General features: G+C 42.6%; 1 protein-coding gene across 11 annotated transcripts in view; it reads right to left on the reverse strand.

Moving 5' to 3' along the window:
* The window catches only part of CTNND2 (catenin delta 2), a 2,090,389-nt gene that overhangs the window by 1,655,055 nt on the left and 411,275 nt on the right, over positions 1-24,059 (reverse strand). For 10 of the 11 annotated variants that reach the window (XM_073678428.1, XM_073678425.1, XM_073678422.1 and 7 more), the window contains one exon: positions 14,598-14,714. The exons of the other annotated variant lie outside the window; for it this stretch is intronic. In XM_073678428.1, the coding sequence (XP_073534529.1) occupies positions 14,598-14,714 (117 nt within the window). The remainder of the gene's footprint in view (positions 1-14,597; positions 14,715-24,059) is intronic. 11 annotated transcript variants of the gene reach the window in all.

Here is a 24,059-nt window from a genome sequence, read left to right on the forward strand (position 1 = left end):
TGTAAGCTGCTTCTGAGAGGCTACTCTGCCAATGGACTGTGGGTGAAATTTGTAAGCTGCTTCTGACAGAGTACTCAGCCCCATGGTCTGTATTTGAAATTTTTAACTGTAATTGAAGTAGCTAGCCTCATTCTGTGAGAGCCCTGTTAAAATGTATGTTCTTTATTTACTTTCCATTTTTCCAATAATTGCTATGGTGACAAAACCTCTTTAATTCATTTCCCTATTCACATCTGTTTGCAGGGCAGTTGTCCTGCTCTTAGCCACATTTAGTTTCCTTTTGCAGACCACTAGCCCTCACTATGATCATTTTACAGCACTGACGTTCGGGTCCTTATTGACTTCTATTGGGTTTGGGTCCGGGGATCAAGTTTGAGATCAAGTCCGGACCCGAACCAAATTTTTTACTGTATGTTCATTGAACCGAGTGAACCTGAACATCCATGGGCTCGCTCATCTCTATCCCAGAGGAGAGATTCAAACCAATCCCCGAATCATTAAATGATATACTAGACTCTATCACAACCTAAAAAAGGAACCACTCCTATCAATACCCTTCTAGAAAAAGATCATATACCTACATTCACAGAAGAACAAGAAAAACATTTTAAATATAAGCATCACATTAGAAGTCACCAACACAATTAAAAACCTAAAAACAGACAAAGATAGATTTACTAGTGAATTGTACAAAATACTTGTCACTGATTCTCACCCTTTTTAGAATCACTTTTTAACAAAATATTAATTGGTGACTCTCTTTCCATCTGCTAACAGGACTTAAAACAAATTGCTATTAAAATCAAAAACACTTCTTCCAAGATTTTACAGTCTAATTAATTTAAATAATTTAAATAATAAATAATTTAGATGCCAAAATCATTTCCAAGATTATGGCTGAGAGATTACCATCTATTCTCCCCAACCTCATATCAATTTACAAACTAGCTTTATTAACCCCTTCACCTCCCAAGCCTGTTTTCACCTTTATGACCAGGCCAAATTTTACAATTCTGACCAGAGTCACTTTATCTGGTAATTACTCTGGAACGCTTCAACGGATCCCACTGATTCGGAGAATGTTTTTTCGTGACATATTGTACTTCATGATAGTGGTAAAATTAGTTTGATATGACTTGAGTTTATTTGTGGTACAAATTGGAAATTTGACAAACATTTTGAACATTTTTGCAATTTTCAAACTTTTAAATTTTATGCCGTTAAATCAGAGGGGGAGGGGTGTCCTGACAGCCATGTGAGGAGGAAGCACTGTGCTTTGCTCCTGCTCTGCATCCTGTCACTTCCGAGGCTATTAGCAGTGAAATATTGATTCCTTCACACCAAAGGCTGGGGGCCTTGTAATACACAGAGAAGTTGTGAAATTGTGCACTTAGGCATGACAAGAAGCATAGTCCAGATAGTGTGACTTCCAACATGGCACCTTCTCCCCCCACACCAGCCAGAATGAGAGCTGCTGAGGCTGCTGCAGCAAAGACGGGGAGATTTGCCAGACTAACCTTAGATCCTGAATAGTGTTGAGCGAGCATGCTCGACACTGCTCGTTACTCGCCCGAGCATCACGCTATTCGGGATGTTCGGCGAGCACCGAGCATTTCCGGGTTACTTTGGCGGGAGCTCGGGTCTCCGCCCTGCATGGTTGGCGCTCTTTACAGAGCCAATGAACATGCAGGGATTGCCAGCCAGTCACTGTAATGCCACAGCCATGTTGTTTGTGGGCATTACAGTGATTGGCTGGCCGCACAGCGTCACCTCGAGTATTTAAAACCGGGCGCCGCCATCTTGGACACAGTCGCTCCGGATCAGCCAGTGTACGGTCAGTGCTGCTGAGTTAGGGAGAGATATATAGTGCGAAATAGGTAGTGTAGGGTCTCTAAAGCCTGCCAAATCAAACAAACAGTCCTTCTCAGGACTAATATCCATCCCAGATATCAGGCAGGCAGGCTGTATAGGAGACGCAGTGGTTATACCAGCAAACGCTGCATTACAGTCCTGTGTGCTCCTGTTGGTCAAATTGCTAGACTTATCACCCCGGTCTCAGGGGCCAGGAAAAATTATTATTTTTTTTCATCTAAATCCTGTATTTTTTTTTCCTCAGTCAGACTGTCCAAATACGCGTCTTATTAACTTTTTAGAATCCCCCCCCCCCGCAAAAAAAAAAATTTGAGTGTGTCTGTGACGATTCAGACACCAATATATCTGTTTAAAAGAGTCTGGTGTAGGCCAGAAAAATAGAACTGTGGTTTTGCAGTTCCACGGGTCAAATATCTGTATTATCCTGTTTTTGGCATTTTTTGCCGTAAAAAAAAAACTGTAATAGTGTCTCCCTGACTGGTCAGACACCAATATATCTGTTTAAAAGAGTCTGGTGTAGGCCAGACAAATAGAACTGTGGTTTTCCTCTTCCACGGTTCTAATCTCCTTTTTATTACCATTTTTCCATTGATAGTGCGAGTGTAAGCTATTTTACTTCATTTACAATGGGCAAGGCGCGTGGCAAGGGACGTGGAACTGGACGTTCTGGTGATGGTGCGTGTAGAGGACGGGGCTGTGGCCAAGGTGAAAATGTGCCACAACCAACAGCCACATCTTCTCGCTCCCACTTCTTGACCGAATTACTAGGGAAGCACACTACAACACCAGTATTGCGAACTGATTAGTGTGAACAGGTTATTAATTACAAATATAAATATAAATGTTTGGCAAAGACACTCTCTATCAATTTTTTGCAATTGAAAGAGCTCACAGAGTTCCTACACGTCCTTTGCCACCGGGGGCTCCACCGAAACCTCTACTTAACAAATTACTAAATTTTAAAGAGAGACCTTATCCTACAAAAGGCCAGGAACCACTCTTCGCTTACCATTGATGGAAGGAAAATATCCATTTATCCTGACTTTTCAACAGAAGTTCAGTAGAAGAGGGCCAAGTTCTGGGATATACAAAGGAGGCTCCGTGAAAAGCAAATTTTCTATTCTATGATCTACCCTGCTTGGCTTAGGGTGGTTGCCCTGGGTGGAGTTGATATGTTTGACTCCCCTCCAGATGCTTTAACATGGTTGGATGCCAATGAGAGATCTCTGCGAAATGGAGCTGGATGAGAGACTTCTCTTTGAGGTGGTTTTCTCCAAGCACTTTTCATATACCATTATGAGAAAATGGTTATATTATGCTTGTTTTGCTAATAGCTGAATCTATTCTGTTATTCCACTAGGAAATAGGAATGTTATTTCCACGAGGGAAATATTTAGTTATGATGATTTATGTACCTGCGTTACTGTATATACAAACTATTCTTCTTTTAAGGGCAGTCAGGTTAGTAAAAAGCCCTAATTCTCTTAAGTTAAGAGGAATTTGTCAATATTCTTGTTTGAATGGTTTCTGGTTTTATGTAGTCTTCCAGAGGTTTGCTATGCTCTGCAAGGAAATATGAGATAAGCAATTCAAAGGAGGCAAATTATGTTTTAGGGATTATTCTATATTTTTTCGATATGATTTACCCTGCTCTAAAATTACGTACTACTTAATATGGCGCATATAATTAATGTGATAGCCTGGAATCTCAGGGGCTTGGGGGAAGCGGTCAAGAGATGTGCTGTGTTCTCTTGATCTAACAGTTTCAGCCTGGTGCTATTTGTCTTTCTGAAACTCATATGACCCGTGAGAGACTCCGATTTCGAAGGAGGTCATTAGTGGGTCCAGAGTACCATTCAGTTTTTTTCTACTCATGCACGGGGAGTAGGCATTTTAGTGCATAGATCGATTCCATTTACCTGTTCCTCCTCTAAAATAGACAGTGATGGAAGATTTATATGTCTTGCTTGTACCATATACAACGTTATAATAGTAGCTTTGTATATTCCACCCCCTTGCTCAGCGGAAATCCTTACAAGGATTATTTCTTTTATAAATTCCCTTCCATATACATCGGTTCTTATAGTAGGGGATTTTAACACCTACCTCCACCCTTTCTGAGATAAATTTCACACGGGAAATATTTCTCAAAATGCGCAATATTCATCTCTACATTATCTGCTAGAGGAGGTAGGCCTAGTGGACCTATGGAGAATACGGCACCCCGATGTCAGACAATATTCCTGTTACTCCGCCTCCCATCATTCTTTGCCAAGAATATACCTAGCTATTGGCTCTGAATCAATCATACCCTATATTAAATCGGTGAGGTATCTGCCAAGGAATGTCTCTGACCACTCACTTATACAGGTACAATTGCAGATGGGTGTTGTGAGGTCTCCGGGGGAATATACATGGTGCGTCAATCCTTTTTGGCTGCAACTAATTGGTCCTACCCTTAGCTCTAGAATCTTAGAATATTTTTGTTATAATGATGGGTCGTCATCTACAAGATTTTTATGAGATGCTATGAAAGCATATGTATACGGAATATGCATAGGGGAGGATCAATAAGATAAAATCTAAAAAAAAATTGCAACTGAATGTTTGCAAAAAGGAGGCACTTTATGTGGCAAAAATGTCTGACAAGTAGAATGTAATCAGAAAATACACAGAAAATATTAACTGATCATTAGCTATCTATCATAAGCTTCTCAGAAACAACTGTTGTTTGTTAAATAAAGATACTTTATAGAGGGTTAGAGTGCAGGCCACTTACTGGCACTATAACCGCTTTCAAAAAAGGGCTGGATGATTTCCTCGATACACGTAACATTGTGGGTTACAGTTAAATTAGGCAAAATGTTACACCTATAGTAGTACATTTAATACGATAATAGTAATTACATAACCAGTATCATAATTAGGTTTGATCCAGGGTTTTTGGACTGATGGCCTTTTCTCGGGGTCAAGAAGGAATTTTTCTCCGTGAAGCAAATTGGCTGAATGTGTCCTGGGGTTTTTGCCTTCTTCTGGATCAACAGATTTAGGCATAGGGATTTTAATAATACCATTATTAGAGTCATAAGAGTAATACAAAATATAAAACTAATCCCAGTAAATTAGTATGTTAGTGTAGGAAGTACAATTGGGAGAGAAAGGTTGAACTGGATGGACCTAGGTCTTTATTCAACCTATGTTACTATGGCTCCCAGGAGAATTTTATAAACTAAATAAAGAGGTATTGTTACCAAAGTTCTTAGATGTCTTTAAGGAGGCACTAGAAAGGGGCTCCCTACCAGAGATGACTGAAGCCATAATAGTTTTAATATTAAAGCCCGGGAAAGATATGTCAAAACCTGACTCATACAGCCCAATCTCTCTACTCCCAGTGGATATTAAACTACTAGCTAAGGTTTTAGCCAATAGTTTGATAAAAGTTACCAGAGAAATAGTACATGAGGCTCAATCTGGATTTATGCCAAACGCATCTACCATCTACCATTATAAATTTGAATCGTCTATTCCTCAACCTCCAAATGAGCTCAAAGGGAGATGGCACATGGGCGGTTATGTCCTTGGACACAGCCAAAGCATTTGACAGAGTGGAATGGAGTTATCTGTGAGTAGTTTTGAAAAAGATGGGCTTTGGTCCTTACTACATTGCTTTAACTCAGCTGTTATACCACTCCCCAGTTGCTAAAATTTGAGTGAATAATCAACTCTCTGAGACTTTTAAATTACAGAGGGGCACTAGACAGGGATGTCCATTGTCACACTTTCTCTTTGCCCTGGCCATTGAACCCTTGGCGTGTCATTTAAAGAGTAAAGAGATTTTACTGGGTTTAAATGTGGAGAAATAGAGGAGAGAGAGAGAGACTCTATGCAGCTGATATGCTGCTTTTTATAGATAACGTAACATCCTCAATTATTCCAATAATGTCAATCATTAACAGACTTTGGAAGATTGTCAGGTTTATCAAGTAATTTGAATAAATCTTTCCTGATGCCAATAGATCCTCTGCCTCATTCTCCAATAGTGGAACAATCTCAGTTACAAATTGTAGAGAAGTTTAAGTATTTGGGAATAACTACCAAGCCAAAAGAATATGGAACATTAAACGTAGACCCTTTGTTGGATACATTTAGAACTAAGGTGAATGCATGGTCCAAACTCCCCCTATCAGTTATAGGTAAAGGAAATCTTATCAAAATGATGCTAATGCCACAATTGTTACATGTGCTACATAACGCTCTCTGTTGACTTCCACCCACTATATTTCGTAAAGTACAAACCATGTTCAGCGAATTAATATGGCGTGAACAGCATGCTCAAATAAAACTACAAACTCTCCAACATAATAAGGATGAGGGTGGACTGGCCATTCCTGATCTATGGCTGTATTTTATTGCATCCCAATTACAACACTTCCATAGATGGGGAGGTAGGGAAGTAGGGTGCTTTTACAGAATATGAAATGGGCTTCACCTCAGTGCTTTATGTTTATGTAGCCTGGGATTTCTCCCGGAGGGAATCCTCTTACTCCCATACTCGTGTTTGTCTATAAAGTGTGAGACAGAGGAAAAGAGGAAAGAAACTTATGGGTATTAAGGGATTCACCAAATACACACTGCTATCGCATAATCCCAATTTGGGTGAAGTATCAAAGTTAAAGGGTTTTTCTGATTGGAAGCAAAAAAGGATCTGGTCGATACTTTGTTTAGGTTTTATACTGTGGAATTGCTATGTCACTTACGTTATTTGAAAGATGGAAAATTTGAATTTGGACTTTCATTAAAATTTATTTGATTAAAAAAATAAATAACCTTTCCCACATATCTACTTTACATCAGAACAATTTTTGAAAATTTTTCTTTGTTAGGAAGTTAGAAGGGTTAAAAGTTGACCAGACATTTCTCATTTTACCAACAGAATTTACAAAACCATTTTTTTTTTTTTTTAGGGACCACATCACATTTGAAGCGACTTTGAGGGGCTTATATGACAAAAAAATGCCCAAAAGTGAAACCATTCTAAAAACGGCAACCCTTAAGGTGTTAACAATTTACAAGTTTATTAAACCTTCAGATGCTTCACAGGAATTGAAGCAATGTGGATAAAAAATGAACATTAAACTTTTTTACTCAAAATTTTTATTTTAGACTCAAATTTTTTTATTTTCGCAAGGGTAACAGGAGAAAATTGACCCAAAATGTGTTGTGCAATCTCTCCTGATACTCCATATGTGGGGGAAAACTACTATTTTGGAGCACAGCAGGGCTCGGAAGGGAAAGAGCACCGCTTGACTTTTTGAACGAAAATTGACTGGAATCCAGAGCAGATGCATTGTCACGTTTGGAGAGCCCCTGAAGTGCATAAACATTGGAAACCCCCTCACAAGTGACCCGATTTTGGAAACTAGACCCTTCAAGGAGATTATCTAGATGTGTGGTGAGCACCTAGAACACTCAGGTGCTTCACAGAAATTCATAACGTTGAACCATGAAAATAAAAAAAATAAAAATTTCTCCAAAAATGGTCTTTAGCCCAAATTTTGTCTTTTTCACAAGGATAACAGGAGAAAATGCACAGAATAATTTGGCAGAGCCCCTGAGGTGCCACAACAGCAGAACCCCCCATAAGTGACCCCATTTTACAAACTACACCTCTCAATGAATTTATCTAATGGTGCGGTGATCATATTGACACTATGGGTGTGTCACAGAATTCTATATCATTGTCCAGTGAAGAAAAAATAATTACACTTCTATCTCAAAAATGTAGTTTTAGCCCCAGATTTTTAATTTTTACAAGGGGAAATGGGTAAAACTGATACCAAAATTTGTCTCACAATTTCTGCTGAACAAGGAAATACTTCATATGTGGCTGTCCAGTACTTCTTAGCCACACAATGAGACTCAGGAGGAATGCAGCGCTATTTGCCTCCTGGAGTGCTATATGCCTTCAGGAGTGCAGATTTTCCTAGAATAGTTTGCGGACTCCCTATACAGAGCTTCGAAGTGATAGAAAATCAGAATGTCCCCCTAAAGTGACCCTATTTTGGAAATTACACCCCTTTGGGAATTCATCTACAAGTAAAGTGATGACTTTGTCTCCATGTTTTTTTTTCCAGAAACAAGCAGCAGTGGATGTTCCTGAGTGAAAATTGCAAACCTGACATTGTAGTGCCCAGTACATTATGCTCAGCTCGTGCTTCTGGAGACATGTGTAGCACCCTGAGGATTCGGCTGCTACAGGGGTATTGCACCTCAACCCAGAGGTGTGATATTCCACTCCCGGGCAAGGATGGAGAGTGGAACTGAGCTCGGTAGGCTGCATGCACTACACACATCCCATTTCCGAGGAGCAGACCGACGGTACTCCCACTTAGAAATGTGCAGGTACGACCGAGTCTGTTCCTGGCTGGAGTGGGAGGGGGGTGGTACATCCCAAGTAGTGTAGGGGCAGATAGGGGGAGCAGCCTGGGTAAAGATAGGAGCTCATTGGGTGCTGGTCACCTGAGCTCACACATAGAGGGTGTATATAAGGTGGGCACCAACTAAGAACAGGGTCAGATGCAGAGAACAAGTCAGATGCAGAGAACAAGTCAGTTGGAGACAGCAAGACAGCTGCAGAGGAGCAGACAGCAAGCAGAGAGGAAGTCAGCCTGCAGCAAGAGAGAGACCCTGAGTGAGAGAGGAGCAGAGAAGGAGTACCCAGAGGGGAAAACAGAGAGGACCCAAGAACCCAAATTAAAGCACCGGGTGAGGAGTCGGCACAGGGTACCGGATCCCAAGCTGGTGGGGGCAGAAAACACACCCTAGCCAGAGACCGGAGATCGTGGGCAGCGTTTGCCACGGTCACCCATCACATCCACCCCGAAGGCACACCACATGAAGGGTCAGGGAACCCAAGGCCAAGGGTGTCCCAACAGAAGGCCCGAGGGAGCTGGACCTAGGTGGATCACTGGTGGGGACGGCCAGAGAACGGGACAGAAGGAGAGCTCAGGGCCACGCTCCGGACTTGTTTGGGGGTTGGCTGGATCCAGGACCTGGTGGACGCAGCACGGCTCGGGTGGTCACTCGCAGCTGGAGTGACCAGTACAACATCTGCAGTAAGTAAACACCCTTAACTGCACAACCCGACTCTGTCTTCATTGCCGTCTGCACTACACCACCACAACCCCCATCCTCTGCACCTGTCCCCCCTGAGGCTATACCCCTCCCGTTGGGGGTTATCCCACCAAGCTGCGCACCCACCATCAGCCTCATCGGACCCTGCTGCAGCGGCGGCCACAGTGACCGCATCACAACGGGTGGCGTAGTCGACACAAAAGAACTCTTAATAACATCTGTAGGACTGCCACATAACACTGAGCTTGACGCCCTGGGCACGGGCCGGGTCACAGCCGCTCGGAGACTACAACCCCCCATCTGATCCGGTGCCGGGTATTCCCCTCAAAAAGGAATATGTCCCAGGGGGCGCGTCACATGCACACGTAAATTAGGCAGGCTCTCATTGCTACAGAAATGCCAAACATGTGGACACTAAATGCAGTTTTGACACACTGAGGCTCAGAAGTGAGGGGGCATTTGGATTTTGGAGTACAAATTCAATGGATTTCTTTTGGGGGAGAGGAGCCATAGTGCCTTTCCAGAGCCTTTGTACTACCAGTAATGTGGCAGCCCACTATATTTCCATTAACATATGATGTATATGAGTGGGGACTTGGTTTTTTGTGGATTGAGTTGAAACTTTCATTGGGAACATTTTACATAACGTTATTGATCACATTTATCCAGCACGCTATGCTGAGCACTTACATCGGAGTTTCCATATATCTCTCCGAATGACACGATTCAGATGAAACCTCCGAGGGATCTATTCACTAGAATGAGGCAGCAGCGTTACTCTGTACACTGGCAACTGTCCAGCAGTGTTCTTTTCAGACGTGCACAAAATTGTGTCTGACGGAACTTTTATGCACACCTAAAAAGAGAGGGTGCCGCCAGATCACAGGCCAAACAGTGTCCACAGTGTTTCCATCTGCCTTGTTATAGGGAATCTTCCACTGGGGGATCTGTCTGAATGAGGTATTTCAAAGATTTACACAGAAATCCTGGTGTAAGCACTCAGCACAGAGTGCAGGATGAATGTGAGCCAAGCTGTACGGCAATCTTGGAGAGGCAGAATGAACAAATCAACAGAAGATAAAAAATTGTTTTTATTTATTTTTTACGCCATTCCTTGTGCGTTATAAGTGATTATACAACTTCACTCTTCGGGTAGGTGCAATTACAGCGATATCAAATTTAGATTTTTTTTTATGTTTCACTGCTATCACACACTAAAAGAATTTTTTTTGCAACAACTAGGTTTTTGCATCGCCATATTTTGTGAGCTAGAATTTTTCCAAATTTCACCAGACAGACTCATTTGAGGGCTTGTTTTCTGCGGGACGAGTTGATGCTTTTATTGATACCATTTTGCGGGCACATGACATTTTTTGATCGCTTTCTATTCCGATTTTAGGGAAGCAGAATGAACAAAAAACAGAAATTCAGGAATTTTTTTTTGTTTTTTTATGCCTTTCCTCGTGTGGTAAAATTGATAAGGGAGCTGTATTCTTCAGGTCAGTACGACTAAAGCAATATCACATTTATGTAATGTTTTATGTTTTGGCGCTTTTACATAATTAATTTTTTTATGAAATCGGTTTTATTATTTTTGCATCTCTTTATTCTGAGAGCTATAACTTTTTTATTTCTCCGCTGACGGAGCTGTATGCCGGTTTGCTTTTTGCGGGACAAGATGGCATTTTCAGAAATACCATTTTTATTTACATTCGTCTCTTTGATAGCGTTTTATTCCACTTTTTGTTAGGTGATATCAAAAAGCATGGTTTGCCTTTTTTTTTTTTTTTTTTTTAATGAAGGGTTTATCTAGTGGGACAGTGTTATAGGTTGGGTCGTTCCGAACGCGGCAATACCAAATATGTATACTTTTTTTATAAAAATATTTACGGTTACAATATATATTTACTTTCTTATTATTTGTGATTTTTTAAAATGTATTTTTACAATTTTTTTTTTTTTACTTTTTCACTTAGTCCCACTATAGAACTTTCACTTTCAGCACTTTGATCACAGTTATAAAGCATAGCAATGCAAGAGCATTGCTATGCTTTATAACTGTCAATGCTGCACTGACACAAGTTAGTTAAATCATGTACTGTGCATGCTCTAACTAACTTACCAGCCCTGGTGACCTAGACATCATAGTGACGATATCAGATCAACTTATCAATGATTGGACCCTTGCGATGACGTTGGGGGGCGCTGATCAGAGGGAAAAGGTAGCCCCCTCCCTCTGCCTGCCTTCTACAACCCCTGGCAAAAATTATGGAATCACCGGGCTCGGAGGATGTTCATTCAGTTGTTTAATGTTGTTGAAAAAAAACAGATCACAGAAATGGCACAAAACTAAAGTCATTTCAAATGGCAACTTTAGGGCTTTAAGAAACACTAAAAGAAATCAAAATAAAAAATGTGGTACTCAGTAAGGGTAATTTTTTTCAAATCAAGCAGAGGGAAAAAATTATGGAATCACCTTGTAAATTTTCATTTCCAAAACTAACACCTGCATCAAATTAGATCTGCTCGTTAGTCTGCATCTAAAAAGGAGTGATCACACCTTGGAGAGCTGTTGCACCAAGTGGACTAACATGAATCATGGCTCCAACACGAGAGATGTAAATTCCGGTCCGTGAAAACACACTGAGATGTGGACAGACCCATTGGTCTGCGTGTTTCAGTGTCTCCGGTACGTGTGGAAATTGTCACCACTCGTATCCAAGATACTGATGTGTGAAAGAGCCCCTAGGGCCATTCACTTTAATGAGGCAGAGTCGCTTTATAACATTTGTAGGACTGGCCACGACAAATCCAATGAAAATGAATCTTGTTAAACCGAAAGCCAAAATGGAGACAGGGTTCTGGAATCATTAAATCACAAAATGTCATTCTTAATAAATCTGGGCCTTTTGGTTTTGCACTGTATAAGATGGCTTAGACCAGTGATGGCGAACCTTTTAGAGACCAAATGCACAAACTGCAATACAAAACCCATTTATTTATCGCAAAGTGCCAACACAGCAATTTAACCTGAATACTGAGGTTTTAGTGTAGAAAAACAACTCAAACATTAGCGCACTATAGATTCTATAGCAGAGAGCTTGTAAGCACTGCACTCCAAGCCTAAGATACTGGCCACCAATTGCAGTGGAGGCCTGTTATTGAGAATGGAAAGTATTTTAAATCAAAAGTAAAATTGCAAAGTTGCTTGTTTTTACAACCTCTTTGCAATTATAACCCTTTATCATTATGAGAATAACCCTTTAAGCCAGGGATGTCAAGCTGAAATACACAAAGGGCCAAAGTTCAAAGCTTAGACAAACTCGCTGGCCATCCTTGATATTTATTAAAAAAGTGTCTACAATTGAGGAAGTTTTTCTTTATCAAACATAACGATTACTTTTAAAATGATAGTGGAATATTATAATGTTATGTAAAAGCAGTAAAAAGCATATGACCCATTGGCATAATTTAAATATGTAATTTAACAGGGGATACAAATCCTTAAATGAAACAGATAATAATGTATGATGCAAGCAAAAGCGCCCCAAACACAGTCAGTATGATGCCCCCACAGTGAATTCCTCCACACTCACAGTATAATGACCCTACTGTACTCTTCTCCCTCAATCCCCCCAACAAAGATCCCCACACAGTCCTCCATACAGTATAATGGCCACAGTGTCCTCCATACAGTATAATGGTCCTCGCATAGTCCTCCGCACAGAATAATGGTCCCCGCATAGTGCTCCGTACTGTATAGTGGGGACCGCATAGTGCTCTGTACTGTATATGTGGCCCCACAATAGCACTCCACGCAGTATACCTGGCCCCACACGGCGCTCCACGCAGTATACCTGGCCCCACAGGGCGCTCCACGCAGTACACCTGGCCCCACACGGAGCTCCACGCAGTATACCTGGCCCCACAATAGCGCTCCACGCAGTATACCTGGCCCCACACGGCGCTCCACGCAGTATACCTGGCCCCACACGGTGCTCCACACAGTATACCTGGCCCCACACGGTGCTCCACACAGTATACATGGCCCCACACGGCGCTCAATGCAGTATACATGGCCCCACACAGCGCTCCATGCAGTATACATGGCCCCACACGGCGCTCCACGCAGTATACATGGCCCCACACGGCGCTCCACGCAGTATACATGGCCCCACACGGCGCTCCACGCAGTATACATGGCCCCACACGGCGCTCCACACAGTATACATGGCCCCACACGGCGCTCCACACAGTATACATGGCCCCACACGGCGCTCCACACAGTATACAAGGCCCCACACGGCGCTCAACGCAGTATACATGGCCCCACACGGTGCTCCACACAGTATACTTGGCCCCCGTGCAGAGGAGAGTGACTGCGGCACCAGTGAAAGGGGGATGGAGCACGAGCTGTTAAGGGTGAGGGGGTGGCGCGTGGGCAGAAGAGAGTGGCAGCAGCAGTATTGAGGCGCTGGCGTGCGTGTCCACTGGGAGGACTCTGCATGCCCCCTCTGTCACACGTGCTACCACTGGCTTAGACCAACACAATGGCAGTTTTCATTTGTTTTATATACTTTAGTCTATATATATATGCTTAAAATGTATCTATTGATTACTGAAACGCAGTTCTGTAACCTTTGTGAATAGGTGCAATACTTTCCCTTTATGTACACAGCAGTGAGTTAGGCCTCAATCAGATGTTAGTTTTTTTTCATGTATAAGAAAAACTGATCAAGTTTCATCAATAATTTTCATCAGAGTTTCATCAGATTTTCATTACATTGTCATCAGATTTTCATCAGCTTTTTTCATCCGAGAGAGAAAAAAAAAAAAGTTTCTCCACCTTCTCCTATCTGTCAGTGAAAAACGAACCACAAATGGATGCCATCCGAAAAATGCGAACAACCTCATACACTGTGATATGTATTAGTGCCATCAGTGAAAAAAAATGGATTATACTCGTTTGTGAAAACTGATATGTAAATGAGCTCTTCCTCACTTTGTAATTCTTTGTAATAAAAGAGGTTGTTTGGCCTTTTGATAAAAGTCACTCTATGCGACTGCAGACTTCTGAATCATTACAGGATGTGGTGCACATACTGTCAGGATTCACCCATATTGCTGGCGACAGTGGCCACAAGTATACAATTTTCATACATGCAGTCATGTTCAATAGACGTACTAGTCCTCTCTCAATTCACTAGTATTAAGAGAGAGCAAGCATGTCTAGTTGGAATGCAGCTGAAAGTATGCAAATTGCATACATAGTCAAGTGACCGCCGGCTTTCGCTGGCAATACTGGAGAATCCTGACAGCAGGCAAAACACGGGAGTCAGAAGTATGCAGTCACTTATATTGACTGCAGACTTATCAGAAGACCAGGCAACCCCTTTAAGTGCTGGACTATTAGTATATACTAGATAATTATTATGTTTACTAGATTACTTTGAAATAGTATTTACAAACTGATTGTCTGTAAGTAACTCACCAACATTATAATTATGTAAAAGTATTGTGATACAAATTATTGATAAAAGAATAGTCATAAAAATAAAAAATATACTAGTCAAAATAACTACTGTGCTTACTTTCAATGGATGTTAAATCTTGTGATTCAAGAATGCCAGATTCTTGCAAAGATCTAATACATGAATCTACCAGTTCCAGGCCAGTTGTTAGTTCATCTTCTATATCTTTTTGACCTTCTGTAAAAAACAACACATAAAACAAACATTTTAATAAAAATAGCTCTCTTCCTCCACTCATGCATTTACAAAACACTTTTTGTTTGATGAACACACATTAAAAAAGTTTCCTGTCAATACAAATGTATGCCAATAGTCAGTTCTTGGTTTTCAAAATATTAAAAAAATTTAAAGGGATTTTACAATACTGGAAATTATGTTCCCTGGTTGCAGTTTGTCTTAAAAAAAAAAAAAGTGCAAAAAACAGTGCTTTACACTCCACACCCATCCTCAGTCCATCAATGAGTCTCCGGGGAGCTCCCATTGTCTGTTATTGTCTGCAGCGCTATAGTCACTGACAGCACTGAAGTCAATAAATGAACTTAGCAGCTAATAACTGAACGGCATGTGCCATCAACTCGGACAAAGCCGCTGAACTCAATTATTGTCTGTAGAGCTGTCAAAATGATGTCAGCACTGCTGACAAATACAGACACCAGGAAAATAGGGGGAGACTTATGACTTGGTGATAGTGAGTAAAGCAAAGTTTGTTTTCTTACAACAAACTGTAGCACGGGGAGATAATCTAAAAGTGAATAGATACCCTGATTTTCACACATAGTGCACATACTCATATGTGAGCAAAAAAACATTCTGATATTTGGACCGAAAAAATAGTCCATCCACCAACCTCATGTTGCACAGATTGTCCAGGAGTTGGCGGGTGCTTTAGTCCAGGTCTGGGAGGAGATCCCACAGGAGACCATCCGCAACCTCATCAGGAGCATGCCCAGGCGTTATAGGGAGGTCATACAGGCACGTGGAGGCCACACACAATACTGAGCCTCATTTTGACTTGTTTCAAGGACATTACATCAAAGTTGGATCAGCCTGTAGTGTGTTTTTCCACTTTAATTTTGGGGGTGACTCCAAATCCAGGCCTCCATTGGTTAATAAATTTGATTTCCATTGATGATTTTTGTGTGATTTTGTTGACATTCAACTTTGTACAGAACAAAGTATTCAATGAGAACATTTCATTCATTCAGATCTAGGATGTGTTATTTGAGTGTTCCCTTTATTTTTTTGAGCAGTGTATATGTATATATTGTGTGTGTAATATATATATATATATATATATATATATATATATATATTCTAGGTTGAAGAACCTGGAATATAAGACATATTTTCAGTTGTTTCACACTTTTTTGTTAAGTATATAATTCCACATGTGTTAATTCATAGTTTTGATGCCTTCAGCATGAATGTACAATTTTCATAGTCATGAAAATACAGAAAAATCTTTAAATGAGAAGGTGTGTCCAAACTTTTGGTCTGTACTGTATATGTATATATATATATAAAATTATATTTTATATATCTAAAATTATAATATATATAAAATTGTATTATATATTTATATATATATATATATATATAAATAAAAACATACACAAAACAAAATCAGATTTGTATATACATAGAAATATGCGAGTAATATTTATTCTGTGCACGTATTTTATTGTTAAAGAAATTTAAAAAAAAACGTTTGCTTTGCGTCCCCCGTAATTTTATAGTCTAGCAGAGGTTAATCAGACAGCTGGGGCAGATGTTTGAAGCCTGGGAAGGGGGTGATACCCACGGAGATTCCAGGCTACTAATATCAGCCCCCAGCTGAGTACTTAGCCTTTACTGGCAATTAAACTGGGGGTCCCCCAAGAAAATGAAATGCGGTCCCACTATTTTAACAGCTAGCAAAGAGTATGCAGACAGCTGGGAACTGATTAATAGCCTAGGAAGGGGCCATGAATATTGGCCCCCTCGGAGGCTAGAAACAGCAGCCCTCAGCCACCCCAGAAATGGCGCATCCATAAGATGCGTCAATTCTGGCACTTAGCCTCGCTCTGCCCACTGCCCTGTAGGGGTGGCGAGTGGGGTTATAGGGCTGGGTTTGATGTCAGCTTATAATGCCAGCTGACATCAAGCCCAGATTGGTAATGGAGAGGCTTTTATAAGATGCCCCCATTACTAACCCACTAACCCCATAGTGGAAGTCAAATGTAAAATAAATACACTCACACCATGAATAAAATATTTTATTTGAAATAAACACAGACACCTAATGAGTGATTCACTACTAAAATTTAAGAAGGGCATGGATGCCTTTTTTGAAAAAGTATAATATTACAGGTTATATATACTAGATTCCTTGATAGGGCGTTGATCCAGGGAACTAGCCTGATTGCCGTATGGAGTCAGGAAGGAATTTTTTTCCCTAATGTGGACCTTAGTGTTTGCCAGATAGGTTTTTTTGCCTTCCTCTGGATCAATATGTTAGGCTATGGGTTGAACTAGATGGACTTAGTCTTCCTTCAACCTTAAAAACTATGTTACTATGTTACCTTTAAATGTTCTAAATTAAACTCTACTTACCATCACGCCCATTCCACCTGAAGCCTTTGTCACTTGCAATAAAAGTAAAATAATAAACCAACCTCATCCTTACCTTTCCGACGTGAAGAACAGAATCCATGTGTCCTGTGACGGGTTTAATTGTCACTACTCCCTGCTGATTCTCCTAGATCTCTCTGCAGCATTTGACACTGTGGATCACAGCTCCTGCTCACTATGCTCCACTCTATTAGCCTCAAGGACACTGTTCTCTCTTGGTTCTCCTCCTACCTCTCTGACTGCTCCTTCACTGTGTTTTTTGCTGGCACCTCTTCCCCTTATTGTTGGGGTTCCTCAAGGATCAGTCTTAGGCCCCCTTCTTTTCTCCTTATACACCGGGTGACAGGTTGAAGAGGAGGGTTAGGCTTGGGATGAAGACTGTAGTACAGTTTGGAATGAGGTGGGACAATATTGGGTCAAGTTCACAGGTGGTGAGATGTGATTTGGAGAGTAAAGATGATCTTCCGTGATGGCGAAGAAGCTGGTTTTGGACGAGGAGATTTGAGTAGTTATGAGGAGGGGCTGTTGCGACTTTAAGCAAAAGCTTTGCCCTATGTTGTCAATCTTCTGCTTGAAGAATGAGGCTAAGTCTTCAGCTGAGATGAGAGGAGAGGGAGACGGAGCTGTTGGATAGAGGAGGGACTTGAAGTACTGAATAGCTGTTTAGGGTTGTGAGACACGCATGAGAGATGAGAAGTAGGTTTGTTTTGCTGCAGTGAGCAATTGTGCAGCAATTTGAAAACTTCTATTACTGAACTCCACACCCTTTCTTTGGCAGCCGCACAGCGGTACGCCATGTAGTTGAGGGCCAGGAAGAACATGTGCTCCAGTAGATGACAAGCGCTGCATTGAGTGGCCTCTGCTTCTCTTCCTGCACCTTAACATTACACACAGTACAGTCCTCATAGATGGCACCACAATCACCCTTGTTTTCACCTGTGTCACAACTTTCCAACTGCCCAACTGACTGTGGGGAACCATAGATGACTGAGTCTGCAAAGCTATTCCGGGGCATCAGAGGTCTGATCCAAAGCATCACAGACTCAAGAGGGGGAAAGCATGTGTAATGATGCAGATGATTTTTTTCAGTTGATCTGGGCCTGGATAAAGAAGGGTTCAAGCAGAATCCAAACCCTTGTCACTAGACGTTAACCCCTGGGGGTAGGCATGGATGGGTTAGAGAACGAAACAAATCCCCTCCAGAACACGGAGAACTAAACTAATATACAACAGGTGTTGGAAAACTAAACTACTAAACAACTAAGGTTGTAGAATGAAAAAACATACACACGAGATAATGGAGAACTAAACCACTAGACACCAAGGTGTCACTAGACAGCAAGGATTGGAATCCGCAAGGCTTGTGGGACAAACCTCTGTATCTAACACTTCCTCCAGTGCTTCTACCTTCTCCACCTCCTCTAGGGCCTCCATCTATGCTCTCAACCTCTGCCTTAATGAGACACACGCTCCATCAGTGCAGATAGAACCCCCCCACCTCCATACTGTGCAGGGCTCACGGCAACCAGGCAGTGTTAAAATTAATATGCCTTGGAGATTGCAGTCATATAGCTGAAGAGTTGTGGACATCTCTCCAGGCCGAGTTTGAGCAAAGGCTGTCTCCACTGAACCTGGAACAAGGAAAGGTCGTGTGCAATAATGGTGCAACCTCACACACATGCCTTGCATGGCTCACATCCTCAACTTGATGGTACAGCAATTTCTCCACCACTATCCCGGCCTAGATGCGATGCTGCAGAAACCACGGTCTCCGAGTGCTCACTTAAAACTATAAAAACAGCTTGATCTTTAGTATAAAAACCAGACTCGCCAATGTAACCTCTTAATCCTTGCAAGCTTCATCACAATGTTCACAAGGTAGACGGCAGCGGTGGTCGGTTCCCTAGACAATGAGCAAACTCCTTCATGATGACAGAGGCCAACATCTCCTTAGCTTGCTGGTTCTTTTCTGTAGGAATGAGCTTGTCTCCAACCAGACAGGAATATCCAGAGAATGCATGTCACAGTTTGGTATTAGCACACAGTTCCAGAAATGAAGCCATCCACAACTTCTATACCTCAGGAATTTTATTTGGTAGACTGAGTGGCTACCCAAACATTAGTTTCTCAAAAAAAAGCTGAAGACACTGAGTGACAGTAGCTGCAAGTTTCTCCAGCATGACCTGTTTGTTATTGTCAGATATCAGAGGGAGAACAGAATTGGGCTTTGCCAAGGTACCAGATTGCATCTTAAGTCTTATAGACCCTGCCCTTGCGAGCCTACATTCTACAGGATGGTGGGGAAGGAGACAGTAGGTTGTGGAGTTGCAGTAGCCAAGTGCTGTTGAGGTGGAAGCGAGTTTGGTTTTCAGGTTCCGTCTGAAGGATCCAAATGTGGTAGAAAATCGGACGTGTTGAGGCACAGAATTCCAGAGGATGGGGGACATTTGGTAGAAGTCTGGGAGGCGACTGGGTGAGAAACAAGTAAGTGTGGAGGAGAGAAGTAAGTGTGGAGGACCAGAGATTACATAAGGGAATATATCAGGAGATTAATTCAAAGGTGTATGGAGAAGAAAGGTTATGGATGGCTTTGTAGGTTAGTGTTAGTAGTTTGAACTGCATACGCAGGGCATTTGGGAGTCAGTTAGGGGTTTACAGATTGCAATCTTAGAGATTGCTGGAGCCAGTCCATAGTCAAAAAAGCAGCTCTAGAGTGTCCAGGAACCTATAGACAGACTTTTCTTAGCTAGGGCTGCTTCTCAGCAGGGTTGGACGGGCCCACCAGAGAACCGGAGACTCCTCCGGTGGGGCCTGGCTTCTCCTTTAGGAGAGTTCATAGCGCAAACCTTGCAGCTGCTATGGGGCTCTTGAGCAGGGGAGAAAGGTAGTCCCTCAGAGTCAAATCCTCTGGTGGGCCCAATGTTCTTCAGTCTTTTCGGTTTCAGTTGTATTTCACTTCAGCTATGTTTTTTAGCTCAGTGAATGGACTGGCATAGAGGGACACCGTATCTACTCTGGCTGTCATTTCTCCCAGGAAAGTCCTCTAATGTATCTTGTTCCATAAACAATGACAGCCAGTCCAACATCAGCTCACACTTCTCTGTGGTGCTTCGACACACAAAGATCTTTCTTTGAGCCTTGAAATTCAGGACTACAGAGTTGGACAATGTACTGATCTGCAATGCATTTTGAGAAATAACGTGCATAAGCAAAGCCACAGTTTAGGCCACTGAAGGTCATCATTAAGAGAAACTCATACAGCTTTCCCACAGACTGAAAGAGGGGTATCAAGACTTCCAAGCAGCCAAGACTTCCCTGTCCTCACCAAGAGGACGAGTGTCCATGTTCTCCTCCTCATCACTCAATCCGCATTGAGATGAGAGGAGGCTGGACTGTGTAGTATCTACCTGTATAGTTCCTTGCTCCGCATGCAATGCCTCCTCTTTAATTGTGAGCACTGAGCGTTTCAGTAGACATAGAAGCGGGATGGTGATGCTAATTATGGCGTCATCACCACTCATCATCTTGGTGGAGTCCTCAAAGTTTTGGAGGATGGTACATATGTCTGACATCCATGCTCACTCATTAGCTATTATGTACAAAGGCTGACCTGAATTCCAAAGGGCGTGTTAAAGCTGGTACTCAAAAACTGCCCTCTGCCGCTAACAAATCCTTCCCAATGTCTGCAACGTTGATTTCCAACATGTGGTAACATCACACAACAGTCGGTGAGCTGAACGCTGCAAACGCTGGTGAAGCACTGCCAGGGTGGCAGAAGCTATGACTGACTTTCTGAAATGGGCACACACGCCTTGCACTTTCACAAGCAGATCTGGCAGATCTGGGTAGATGTTGAGAAACTGCTGAACCACTTAGTTAAGCACACTTAGTGCCCTCTCATCACTAATGTATACCCCTCTGTGGAGAACAATATTAGCACCAAAGAATTAAAAGATGAAATATAGCCTGTTTTATATACCACATTAGAAAGAAAACCAACTTCTATTATATAATGTGTACCCCTGTGACAACAATATCTGCACCAAAGAATTAATTTCACTAGAGTAGAACTAGTATAATGGGGACCGACTCCTCTTCCACTACAGCCAACACAGCAGATAGAGACCCAAGTAGGAGTGTTCACATTTCAAAAAATTAGGGCCTGACACCACCATTGGAGATGGTGGAGCTCAATCTCTTAGCTTTGTGTAGGAGGAAACAATCTTTTACGTGACCACAACTATGGGACTGAGGGCTGGCTGCAGTGCTGAGAGAGGGCGGAGAATGGTGAACCAGACAAACTGCTGGATCATGAGTGAGGTGCAGGTGGATGGATTGATAAATTTGTGGTATGCTCATTGTTTGAGATCGTTCAAAAACAGCAGGCATGTCCGCTTCCGTTACAGCTGACGGGCTCTCACTCAGCCTGACTGGACCGGGTAAACAACCGGAGGTTCTGCTGTCAGAGACCTGCGTGCCAATACTTGGCACGGTAACAGAGGAAGAGGAATAAGCAGCAGATTCAATTGATGGGGCAGCTGATGGTTGTTTATTGAAAACCAATTTTGAGTTTATCATGTTTGTGTACCCCTGTGTGGAGAACAATATGTGCACCAAAAAATGTATTTCACTAGAGTATACCTATTATAATGGAGACCAAAACTTCTTCCGCTACAGGCAACCCAGCAGATGGAGACCCAACAAGAAGTGTTCATATTAAAAGAATGAGGGCATGACAGCTGACACCTCTGAAGTGGCATCAAATTCAGTAGATTAGAAGTAGTATAATGGGGACAGACACCTCTTCCACAACAGCCAATCCAGTAGATGGAGACCCAATCAGCATTCTCCACATTTCCAAAAATTAGTGGCAGACACCAGCAAAGTGGCAAAATTTCAGTACAGAGGAAATAGAATTAGGAATGACACCTGTTCCACTGCAGCCAACCCAGCAGATGGAGACTCAATCAGGAGTGCTCCATCCTCTTCAGTCGTTCACCACGTGTCAGACTTGTACTTTATTGTGCTGGTGCACGAGCTCGTCTAAAAAAATGTGTGAAAGTACTCCCAGAAATTGCTTCTGCCACTTACACTACTGCTGCTATTATTCTGCCGTTAATGAACTGACCTGCCGAAGGTTGGAAGTGTACAGCTGCGATGCATGATTCAATACTCCAGCATTCGAGAGTCCATTTCCAGGGTAGGAAGCATCTGGCAAAATTTACTCTTATAACGTGGACCTAATAGAGTGGCAATCCAGTAATCAGCACTATTTAGAATCATAGCTATACGGGGATTATACTGCAGATAGTGCAGCAAGAAGGCACTCATATCTCGGGCTCTTCCATGAAGTTCAAGCCCATGCTGTGTTGGTGGCTGGATAACTCTGATGCTTCTTTCCTCCATCCCATCCCTTCAAACACGAACAGAGAGGGGTTGATTATCCTCTTCATCTTCTGACTGTTGCTAGCTCATCAACTCTTCCTCCTTTATTTGTTCCTCGCCTCTTGCACCTTCACTAACAGTTTGTCTGGTATCACCAACTCCTCTCGATTGCAGTGATTTACCCTCCATTGGCACAGTGAGATGTCCCACACTGTATAACTTTAGTAACAGAAGAAAGTATTTTTTTTTTTGTGTGGATGACACCTGTATAACTTTCGAGATATTCTCCAAACTATTTTAAACTAGATGGTGGCCCAATTCTAACGCATCGGGTATTCTAGAATAGGTATGCGGCCGACCGGGCGCAAGCAGCAGAGCGGTGTTTACATTTGGCGCCAAAATCGCTGATTGGTCGAGGCCGGCAACCGCGACCAATCAGCAAAGCAGTGTTAAAATTTGGCGCCTATATCGCAGATTGGTCACGGCCGATGGTCGCGACTAATCAGCAGAGCCGTATTTAAATTTGGCGCCAATAATGGTGATTGGTCACGGCCGCGACCAATCATCAGAGCGGTGTTTAAATTTGTCTCCAATAATGCTGGTTATTCGTGACCGGTAACCGCGACCAATGAGCAGAGCGGTGTTTAAATATGGCGCCAATATCGCTGATTGGTCGCGGCCGGCCACCGCGACCAATCAGCGAAGCGGTGTTTAAATTTGGCGCCAATAATGGTGATTGGTCACGGCCGTGACCAATCAGCAGAGCGGTGTTTAAATTTGTCGCCAATAATGCTGGTTATTCGTGACCGGTAACCGCGACCAATGAGCAGAGCGGTGTTTAAATATGGCGCCAATATCACTGATTGGTCTCGGCCGGCCACCGCGACCAATCAACGAAGCAGTGTTTAAATTTGGTGCCAATATCGCTGATTGGTCACGGCCGGTGGTTGCGACTAATCAACAGAGCGAGGTTTCAACTTGGCGCCAATACTGCTGATTGGTCGCGGTCGGAGACCGCGACTAATCAGCAGAGCGGTGTTTAAATTTGGCGCCAATCTCGCTGATTGGTCGCTACCGCCAGCCGCGACCAATCAGCAGAGCGGTGTTTCAATTTGCCACCAAAATCGTGATATTTAAATTTGGCGCCCAAATCGGTGATTGGTCGCGGGCAGCGTCCGCGACCAATCAGCACAGTAGTGTTTAACTTTTGCAGCAAGATCAGTGATTGGTCGCGGGCCAAGACCGTGACCAATCACCGATTTGGGTGCAACATTTAAATAGCGTCCGCGACCAATAAGCACAGCGGTGTTTAAATGTGGCGCCAAGATCGGTGATTGGTCGCGGCCGATATTTAAACGTGGCGCCAAGATCGGTGATTGGTCGCGGGCAGCGCCAAGATCGGTGATTGGTCGCGGGCAGCGCCAGCGACCAATCAGCGATTTTTAACACAAATGTCCGGACCTTTGTAACACCATGCGGATACTGTGGGGACATCAGCGGCTAGCGTGTCAAGGGAGGACCGGGGAG

Source organism: Phyllobates terribilis, unplaced genomic scaffold (assembly GCF_046119375.1).
Source record: "Phyllobates terribilis strain yellow unplaced genomic scaffold, ASM4611937v1 Scaffold_4__5_contigs__length_816908805, whole genome shotgun sequence".
Taxonomy (NCBI): domain Eukaryota; kingdom Metazoa; phylum Chordata; class Amphibia; order Anura; family Dendrobatidae; genus Phyllobates; species Phyllobates terribilis.